At 49.8% G+C, this 11,013-nt stretch overlaps 1 protein-coding gene across 2 annotated transcripts in view; it reads right to left on the minus strand.

The window, feature by feature from the left end:
* The window catches only part of TMEFF2 (transmembrane protein with EGF like and two follistatin like domains 2), a 124,887-nt gene extending 115,226 nt beyond the window's left edge, over positions 1-9,661 (minus strand). For both annotated transcript variants that reach the window (XM_039728540.1, XM_039728539.1), the window contains exons 1-3: positions 9,382-9,661; positions 7,931-8,040; positions 2,085-2,214 (exon numbers count right to left, since the gene is read on the minus strand). In XM_039728540.1, the coding sequence (XP_039584474.1) occupies positions 2,085-2,214; positions 7,931-8,040; positions 9,382-9,562 (421 nt within the window). In that variant the 5' untranslated portion in view covers positions 9,563-9,661. The remainder of the gene's footprint in view (positions 1-2,084; positions 2,215-7,930; positions 8,041-9,381) is intronic.
* Between the last annotated feature and the right edge of the window lie 1,352 nt (positions 9,662-11,013).

An 11,013-nucleotide genomic window follows, 5' to 3' on the forward strand; every position in this document is an offset into this window, starting at 1 on the left:
GAACAATTATGCATTTATCAGCATCAAGATTAATAGAAAGAGTTTGGAACAGCTGCTTTGGGATGAAAATACACTATGAACTGTTAGATCTCATTTATTGACAGCGAGGTCTGGTGGATCTGAACTTGCACATGCCATCCCTGCTCAAAACTAAGAAAGAAAAGGAAAACCTTTGCTAAATAATTGGTTGCAAGAATTGCTTCAAATGGTAGATTTATTCAGCAAGGCTGCAAAGGACAGCTGCAAAAGGTGGCTGAAAAAGGGAACAGAATAACACTGTTTTCCCAGTGACCATGTCCTGAATTCTCCTGATCTGATCTTTGGTCCTGATGCTCTTTCCCAAATGAGGAAAGAAGGAAGAAAAGTCTGTACTGCAGTGCCCTCATGGCTCTGGGAAGCTTTGCTTTTCCAGGTGTGCCAGATCTCCCCAGCACAGAAAAAGAAACGAGCACCTGCCTGCCACAGTGATCTACCATGGTGTCTGGCTCTCTGCAGAAAAGGATCTTGTGTTCCTCCTCCTGCCCTACCCTTCAGGCCCAGAAGGACTGCTCACTGACACTTCTCCCACAAGCCCAGGTCTCTGCTGGGAGCTCTTCAGCATCCTCTCTCTCTGCCCCATCCCACAGGGGAAACCTAAAGGAAATGGCTGTTCCCTTCTCCACTGAGCTCCTCCTTGGGAAAAGGAAAAAGAGGCCAAAAACCTTGAACAAGACTTCAAGAAAATATAATTTTTTTCCTTATCTGTTTCTGAAACCCACAATGTGTTTCAAAGAGAATGCTGCCAACACAGTCATTGCCAGCAGGCAAATAAGTTTCAGAAAAGTTGTAGCAATGTGCTGAAATTATCCCTTTAATCAAAAAGTTTGAACCAAAAAGACCAGTTGCTTTGCTGAGAGAATTTACTAAGTTGAACAAATCCTACACCACAGTAGGCTTTGTCAGCCCGAACTCCATTTAATACCAATTTATGGACAAAAAAATTGCAGCATATGTTTTTTTCTTCTTGAAAATTGTCAGGTAACAGCTTCAGAGAAGAACAACATTTCCAGAGAAAGGAGTTTATTTTCTCTCAGGTGTATGAAACATGAAATTACAGCACTGAAAAAAGTTTGTCTAATGTACTTTTTATTGACTCCTCCATCCTCAGCCAAGAAAAAATTCTGCTTTAAGTTTAAAGAACTCTCTCAAGAACAAAGGCTTACTCCTGCTCTTTTCAAGTTAACTTCACTGCCCACCTCTAACAGATACCGAGCACGAAAGAAAAACATCAAGAACTCCTGCACAGAAGCAACTGGGTTTTCCTGACAGATTTTGCTCATTCACCTTTCTAGCTGTTTTCATACAAGCTGAGATATAAACAGCTCACAAGGCTCAGAGTTGAGCAAAGCTGTCTCACACGCCAGTCAGTTTTCTCAAGTACAGAATAAAACACCTGTGGCACAGACCTGTTCCTTATGTGTGCTTTGGACTAAAACTTCAGCTGGTATAAATTGGCAGGACTCATTACAACCAGTGGTCTGTTGAATCATACCAGCTGGGGATCTGGCCCTACAAGGATAAGGAAAAACCCAAGAAACTGGATTGCAGGCAATAATGCTCCAGTTCTCTCTCTCCAGATTATGGAGAGGTTTGTGGTAATCCAGATGCCCATTTATCAGACATCTGCTCACTTAATCTGCTACCAGTTCTCTTGTCCTAACAGCTCAGAAGTGTAGGCAGGGCACAGGAAGATCAGGAGTGCAAGACACAAATTAAAAAACAAATCTACTTCTGTGCTGAACTCTTCCAAACAGTGCCAGGGGTACTGTGTATCAGGGACTGTGAGCCTATAGTAATGTACTTAAAAGTGAAAGATGGCAGCGACTTCTCATGCTCCCCAAAAATTAACCAGTAATGAATTCAAAGCAAAAATTCAAATTTTGCCATCCCCAAGCCATTTTCCTGGGGCGGGGCATGGCAGGGTTGGCAGGCAGCCTGGAGTGAAAAATCACCTACTATGTGAACAGGTGATCTCTAGAGTAATCTAAAAATGGGTAATAATATATATAAATGTATCTAAATCTAAATATTAGATCTATACCTACCAGTGGCACAGGATCCCTCGGACACCAGCAGGATTTCACTCTGCTGCTTGCAGGCAGCCTGTTTCAAGTAGCACTCGTTCTGGTAGGTGTCACCATTGGAGCCACACACGGGCACGTAGTCATTGTTGCACTGATGGGGACAGAGAGCAGCAGCGTTAGTCACATGAGCACAGGGGCACAGCACCCACTGGGGTGCCCCCACACACCCCCTGCTCCCTGCCAGCATTAAAACCCTGGGAAAACAACAGACAGGGAGACACTGACAATCCTCTCCTGCCTTCATAGCTACCAAGGGAGAGGGAGGGGTATTTTTAAAAAGAAAAATCAGATTTGAAGAGATTAGGGGAAAGGGCAAAGTGTTCAGTAAATGCCCCAGAGAGGTCCCTGACTGCCAGGAGGAGCAGGGGGCGTTCCCAGGGAAGGAATAGGGCAAGGCAAATGAGTCCTCACATCTGCAATCACAGCTCCTGAGTTCCCACTGCATGGCTCCAGACAAACAGCAATGAACAGCTCCCTCTTCCCCTCCTCTGCCCGCACACCCCCGCAGTGCTGCCGGGGTCTGCACACACACAAGTGTGTGCCTAACTCTTCAAGCACTGACTGCCAGAGGGAAATTATTTCTGAGACACCAACGACCAAAGTCCGTCCCTCTTTCTGCACAGACATTTCTGTTCCTGGCAAGCTGCAGCTGGGATGCTCCACAGAGGTCCAAGCTCTCCCCATGGCAGCCAGTGGGCAGGAGCAGCAGCACTGCAGCGAGCCCAGCCAGGGCAGAACTTTCTCACACCAGGCACCCCTGCCTTGGCTCAAACTCCTGCTGAGCTCTGCCTGATTTCCTCACCCACTGGAAGACAGTTTTCCCCCTTCTCGTTCATTTAAAAAAGATAATCATTTCATTTTAGACTGAAAATTGGGCAACCTACGGGGTGCAGTTATCACAAGATAATCATGCTTGGAGGCTTAGAAATACTTGGATGTGCCCAGTACATGGCAATTATACCAGGGATATGATTATCTCGTGATTACCCTACTCCTAGTATGCCTCATTGTTTAATTAGAACAAATGGAATGATCACAATTATTATTTACAAATGCTCACCTCTGCCTAAATCCAAGCAAAAACTTACAAGAAATCATACATTCTATTTAGCTGTATCATGCCATTATGTGTCTGAGGTGTGCTTGTTGGGTACAATGTAACACACAGAACTGAAATATCAGGGATATTAACATCAAAAATGCTTTAAACTAAATGACTACAGAAGTGATTAACACAAACAATTGCATAGATTGCATTAATTGCAGGCCTCCACACTGAGCAGCTGCCAAGAAATTATTCATAGTTGGTCAGAGTGACATTTTGATTGGGCCAAAACAAATGACATTTTCCTTTTGCATTGTATTCTCTTCAATCTTCCCAAGATGTTGCCCACCCCCAGCACCCTCTTCCAGCAGCACAAGGAAGAAAAACAGCAGCCACAACAGCAGAAATCCTCTCCTCCTGCTCCTCACGAAGGATTCCTCCATGCAGAGATTTTAAACTGTTGATTAAAATGTTTCTAGGCTATTTTCACCATTATGCTCCAAATCTGAGCAATGTTTCAAGCATAAAATGCCAACTTCATCCAGAAGCTCAACAGCAATTGCTAGAGGCTGATCTGGAATACATAACCAGGACAATTAACACAATCGTGCATATTTTTTAAAGCATGAAGCATCAAATCATGCTTGCTTTAGGTGTAATATCTGCTTGTCACCCAAGGATTTGTGAGGAATTTGGCCTAGAGTATCTCAACAGGCTTTCTTACATGTAGAAACAAGGTTGGAGTCTTTGCCCAAGAAACACAGAGGCAACTTTTCTGCCCGAGAAACACAAAGGCAACTCCTCTGCTGCTTGCACCCAGAGCAAGGGACGATCTTTGACAGACTCAGCTGCAGATCTGAAAGGCCCCACATAAATGGTGAAATCCCAAACCACACAGAGGAGTGCTGCGAGCTAGGCTGGAACTTCTTCCAAAGGTTGGCAATTTTAAAATACATTTGAGAGACACCAGGATCCCAGGAAGTATTAGTCCACTATTCCCACCAGCACCTTTGGAAACTAGGATTCAGATGGAAAGGGCAGGAGCTTACATAAGGAGCAAAGGGAGGGATATCTTCCATAAGGATCCGGCCTTGACTTTGAGCTGGAAACTGTAGTGGAAGTTACCCAGGAAAGGAAACAAGGCCACCAATGAGGGGGTTGTGATGTTGGTCACCAGGTGGTTCCCAACCCACTAGAGCTAGGCTCTTGTGTTTGCCCACGCTGAATCCTGTACTCACAGCTCATCATAATCACAAAATACCTCCTGCTAGTGCTGCAGAATATCAGATGTTGAATGTCAGTCTAGTGACATATTTTTGTCACCAGTTTAGGGCTCACTAGACCAGGCCCTATACATGATTCTTCATCCCCAAGTAAGGACTGAGCAAGCCCTCAGGGAAATCCATGTTAAAACTCCCTCTAAACCCAGCAGCACAGTGCCACACTCCACTTCTCTCTTACACATGCCAGTTTTTAACATACAGCTGTAGGGCAGGGAAATGGACTCATGCAATTCCATCAAGTGTCAGTCAAAGGCTGCTTTCCTCAGCACCTGCAGCCTTGAGTACCTGTTGTCACAGCCAGGGACAAACCATCTTTAGGGGCCTTTGGATCACCGCTGTGCACTGAAAGAGGGTGGTTTGTTTCCTAAAGATAATTGTAACCTGTACAACTCCTCCTCCTGGTAACACTGTTAAAAGCTGGACCTCCTCCTCCTTTCATGGATCAACTACTCCCAAAATGCCACCTACATCGTGAACCAAGCAGCACAAAAATATGTTCTGGAAATATAACAAAGCTGCAAGTTGGACAGGTGATGTCCAGCCGGTCATCAGGACAGGTGATGTTGCAGCTCCACAAACACTGAAGCACGTGGAAGACTCGACATGCATGAAAATGGGACTCCTGCCTCCCATAAAAACCAGTGACTGTCCACTGGCCTGGTGACTCGAGAGGAAAGACACTGATGGAAATATCTGGTATATTTTTTGATACATTAATGAAATGTCAGAGGGAAGAGCCCAGCTGGCAGACCTAGGGCTTTGGGCAAAGAGGTCCAGACCCCAGCAAGCCATGTCTCCAACCACTGGCCTCCTGGCACAGCTCTACACCCCTTCTGCTGGACCCACTGAGTCAGAGGGAAGGAAGGGCTGGTGGTTTCCCACATGCTCAGCCCTCCTGCAGGAGCCACACTGTCCCAGAGCCTTCCCTCCCTGCCAGCACCAAAGTCTGGGCTTGTCCTGCACAGGGACAACTGCATCTCCTGATCAGAGTGGGACAGGGTGGTTTTCAATGAAATACATGTCACAGTAGGCTGTGACAAGAGAGCCAACCAACATGAACCTTCAGCACATGCCCGCTGGCTCTCCAGGGCTGGAAGTCTAACTTGGATGTTCCAGAGCAGTCTGATCATATTCATCCTTTCAAATAAAATAAATTCATTTCAACTCCACTTGGAAGATATGAAACATCTAACTCTGGTTTGAACAAACCCAAACAGACTGCAGAAGCCCTGCTCTCCAATTCCATGTTCTCAGCCCCTCAAAACACAGGCTGGTCAGCCCAGAACTTTTCATCAGTAGTGAGGCAAAATGAGCTCTCTATCCTTGTCTATTCACTCAAATTCCTGAAGAAGACACGAAACACAGTTATAGTGATGAGCAGTCTGCTATCGATTTGCTCACTATCACCACAGAGCGTTGTCACTGAAATGGGAGCCCTGAATCCTGATGGGGTTACTCGTGACATAAGTTACCTGGCCAGCTCTGCCTCACTTAGCCAGCCTCAGACACCACACTAGAAATTAATTTTCTACTCCAGTGGCATATCTTTTGGGCTTGTCACAGTGTCCACTGATGTTACAAGAGCACTAACATCCCCCCAAGCTCTCCCTGTATCAAAGGGCTCGCGTGTGACTACAGAAGCCCCGGCACCACAGTGCCCTTGGCAGTGCTGGCACAGCATCAGCCACAGGTAATTTGCCCTCCAAGGTCACAGTCAGCCCTGCGGCTCCACAGAGGGCTCACAGCAAGACAAAGAGCTCTGAGTTTACAGGGCCTGATCCAAAGGCCACCGAAACCAAAGACTGCTGTTGATTTCAGCCCGTTTCCTAGTGATTGGGGCCCACAATTGCCCAACTCATTATTTTGATCTTATTTACATATTCATATACCAATTGCCTAATTTCCTTAAATCTGTCTCAACTGCCCCCTACAGAACTCTTAAACTCAGCATACTTAGACTGTTCACCTCTCAAAGAGGGGACCACACAGCCTGGGGAGGTTTACCTAGCTCCATTTACCCCAAATCACCAGGCATTAGTACCTGCCTTGGGAAAACAGCGCTCCCAATGCCTTCTTCCCTGCCCATGGCAACATCTGAATTTGCATCCTCCAGGCTATGAGTTCAGTGCTTTATTCCAAATGACAAAACCAAACAGGGACCAAAGACAAGACCCAACCACTCTCAGTGGCTGCTCTAAGTTCCCCAGACTCACAGCACAACATCTGCCCTGGCTTACCACCAGGCAATGGATCAAGTCACAGAGGTTTCACTGCCTTACAGATTTTTCTTAGAAAGATAAAACACACCAAACCATAACCCTTGTATCACTGCATATGCTGAGCCAAGGCAAATGCTCAAAACAGCATTCTCACACTGAATTTTTGATTGCATACAAACTCCAAATGGAATAAAAGACTCCCACAGTCAATATGAATTCCCTTCCAACATTTAAGAACTACTGTCTTGCTCTCATTAGAGAAAATTCCTTCCTTGTTTAAAATGAAGGAACTGATCACTTGGGTTTTATCTCCAAAGGCACGTTTGTCTCTGGAAATATAAACAATACTTGCAGTGCTTTAATGTGAATGGTCTGTCAAAGCCCAATATTAACACAGTCATTACAGATGTGCCAGTCTTGAGCTGTTCACTATTTGGCCTGCTCTACTATAAACACTCAAATCGGCATCGTAAGTTTCACAACTTCACCAATCCACATTAAAATGCAGAAAAACACTGGGGCATAAACACACATACAACCCTGTGCTGGTACATGCTTTAAACTCCTTTAATTTGTGCAGTTTCTATTCAGGTCATTATTTAAAGACCAGCTGTTCTGCGAGTTAGCTAAAACATTAAATGGAATCCTTCATAATGAAATCATCTGACTTTGAGAAGGGCTGAGGTTTAGATGTAGCTGAGAGAGGAAGAGAGAAGAAATAGAAGGAAAACCCCTTACTACTCAGTAATAGCTCTCCTAAAACTATATAAAACCTAAAGGAAGTTCATCATTTTGGAACAGAGGGATTGCTCCTTAATCTGATCAGCTGGGCAGATAAACAGGCAGAAGCATTGTCACTATGCAGCCCTTCCTGAAAATATTGCATAAGCACATTACAGATCCATTTCTTTAACTAGATCAGAACTCCGAATACAATAAGCCATGATCTGTATCAGAAATGAATTTAAAAAGGACTCTAAATCCTCGTTAAAAGGGCAGGGATGAAAAATCAGAAATGCACAACCTGGAACTGCAGACCCAAAGGGACATTTAAAGCCACAGCATCTGCATTTTCCCAGAGAAACTTATGGTTTCTTGACACCAGTTGGTTCTCCTGCCAGCTTTTATACACACTGCCAGGTTTTCCCTCTAACTTCTCTGCACACAGAGAAACAAATTGCCAAGTGATAGGTTATAAAGGCAGATCCTTGATTTGTATTCTCATTAGTGAATTAGAGAACGAAATATCAATCTTCTTACCTTGAACTGACAGACACAAGTCACACTGTCTCCAATCCTTAAACACTCCCCATCAAATTTACAGGTATTGGTGTCGCAGAGAAAGAGATCATTTTCTCTGTCATCGTAACCTCAAATGTAAAGAGAGGAAAAAAAAAAGTCAGCTTTGGTCTAGCAAGAGGAACAATACGGGGTGATTGCATTTTAATGCACACAGTAAAATAACCTTGTTGATGAAATTGATAAAGTCCAGATTTCCTTTTGTCCTTCCCTGTCCTCAGCTTTTCACTTTTCCTCTTGTTTCTCCCTCGGTGTTTCTCTCAGTTCTTATTCCCCACTACCTCACACACTTTTTTTTTTCCTATTTCACGGACTCTGTTTCCTCAAAAGTCACCCGGTAATTATGCTATTTCACGGCTCTGGGTTGGAAATGTCATCAACTTATCCCCATCCGATCACAAATCTGTTGGACAAAAGTCCAAATCGGAATTTCTCCAGCCCACGACACAACAAAGCCCCCAATAATAAAGACAAACAGGCTGTGTGTTTTCTGCGATGGTCTGCCTGATCCCAATGAAGATTGATGACCTCCAAGTTAACAGCAGAAGTGCCAGGTTCCCCACGAGCCGCTGAGTGAACCGAGCTCTTTGCCTTCATATTCTCCAGGAAAAACCAACAGATCTGACTGAACATTCAGTTCACGAATACAAGCATGAATTTCAGATTTCGCTAGCTGACTTCCCACTCCAACAGCGAGTGGCAAGATACTAAACAAAACAGCTATATCAGACTCCAAACCCATTAAGATCTGAATCCATTGATTTTTTTAAAAAAACATCCGAGTGCTCTTAACCGTATCGCTACATGGTTAAGACGAAGAGCTCACAGCGCAAATTCCCCCCGATCTAACACGTCATGTGCGATCCACGCAGTACCCCAAATAGCGCTCTTCCCCTTAGAAGGCTACCACAGGCTAATTCCCGAATTATTTTACGTATCGGAGGAGCACCGGCTGCTGACCTGCACGGCAAACCCGTAACAGAGGTCAGCCCGACTTTACGAGGCGGGCAGCAGATTCCCGGTGTGGCGGTGCCGGTTCCGCGATCCGCTCTCCGTTCCGCGCGCCCGGGAGCGGCTGCCCGCAGGATGCGCACACGCGGCCCCGTCTCCCGCAGCCGCACGCCGAGTGCCCCGCTCGGCGGGGCCGGGGCTCTCTCTCTCTCTGCCCGGGGAGCCTCCCGCACCGGCGGAGGGCGCGGCTGCCGCGCCCGGCTCCGCGGAGCAGGGGGCAAGCGGGGCCCCGGGAGCTGCGGCGAGCCCCGACGCCCGGGACTTTCGGCTTTCGCTATTCCCGTGCATCCAACGGGACGCGGCATCACCCTCTGAAGTTGCCTCTCCCGGGGCTCGGGCGCACAACTCCGAGCGCCCGGCGGGGCACGGCGGGGCCGGGCGCGGGGCGCTCCGGTGCTTACCGGAGCAGTTCCAGCCGGTGGGCGTCTGACAGTCGCTTAAGGAGGTAGGGAAGGCCGCCAGCTTGTCGGGGCGGGCGAGGACGAGCAGCACGGCGGGCAGCAGCAGCCAGCAGCAGCAGTCGCAGAGCGTCCAGCCGCCGCCGCCGCACTGCCGGGGCGGGGAGGGCTCCCAGGGCACCATGACTTCCTAACTCAACTCTCCGGCAGCGGCGTGCCCCCCGGGCGGCGCGGCGGGCGGCAGGGACGGGCGGCGGGGCCGCTGAGCATCCCGACGGGGCGCGGGCCGGGCAGCGCCTCTCCGCGCCCAGACAGGTGCGCGCAGCGCCCCGGCCGGCGGCGAGCCGCAGGTGGCAAGCGCGGCCGCGGGCAGGGACAGCGGTGACACGCTCCGCGCACACAGCGCACACGCCCGGGCGCTGCCGAAGTTGCCGAGCGGGTGCCGGTGTTTAATCACGCTAGGAAAATAAAACACCGTCACGGCTGTAGGGTCTGGAGCGGACACTGGGCTGGAGAGGTGACGAGGGCAAGAAACGAGCACTGCGGGGAAAGCAGGGAGAAAAGAGAGAGGGAAGATCTTGCCCAGCCTCGGCAGGCAGCGGCCAAGGTCTTCTCGGGCTGCGGCACCATCCCGCTATCCGTGCGACGGAGCCGGAGGAAAATGCACCATCACGCTGGCACGGAGGGCTGCTCTGCCCCCCACACCTAAGGCACGGCGGCGGAGCGCAGCCCCGGAGCGGCATCCCGCCGCCTCCAGCCGGCGATGTGCCACGGGGCTGCGGGAGCCGCCTCCCCCGCTGCGCCCTGCGCCGCGCATCCTCCTCCCTCCTCCCATCTGGGGCTTCAGTTTTAGCAGCCGGTTGCCAGGACGGTCGGGGGGACTCCGCTGGCTCCCCGGGCGGCGGGAGCACGGCAGCGGTGTCCCCTCAGCCTCCCTCCGCGGCCGGTGTCGGGAGCCGCCGGCCCCGCCGCAGGGCTCGGGGCGGCCCAACTTCGCCCCCTCCTCCGCATCTCCGGGAGCGGAGCGGGGCTGGCAGACACCCAGGGCCAGCTAAACCGGAGCCCTGGCCCCGAGCGCCGCTCAACGCGCGGCCGTGCCGCCGGCGGGATGGGGCGGCCGGCGGCTTGGGCAACAAGGACGCCTTAGACTGGAGAATAATAAAAAAAGATCGGATCGATTTCTGCAGATGGCAGCAGGGACGCGCTTTCTAAACACGGGCGCTGGACCCCGCGGCCGCCCGTGCCGGTGGGAGCCGCCGGCGGAGCAGCAGGACCGGGGCTCTGCGCGGATGCCGGGCTGGGCTGGGCTGGCCCTGCCCCTCCTCCGCCCCCTCCTCCGCCCATGGGGGCAGCTCGGCATCCCCCAGGGCTCCGGCACCGCACCGGAGAGCTGCGAGAATGGGCGCTGCAGGCGGGAGTAGGGTACGCTCCCTCTGGGCTTGAGACCCCCGAGCGTGGGCGAGGGTACCCTGCTGGAAGTTTGCTGTTCCCGACAGCATGACCTCCTTTTCGACCCCTGAGTGTCCACACAAATCCTTACACCACTACTACTGCTTGTTATCCCTTCATACGGGGGCATGGTATGCGGGAGCCAAGGAATACTTCACGCTCAGGTATTCTCTAGCTTCTCCCTAA

Source organism: Passer montanus, unplaced genomic scaffold (genome assembly GCF_014805655.1).
Source record: "Passer montanus isolate IOZ18808 unplaced genomic scaffold, ASM1480565v1 scaffold66, whole genome shotgun sequence".
Lineage (NCBI taxonomy): Eukaryota > Metazoa > Chordata > Aves > Passeriformes > Passeridae > Passer > Passer montanus.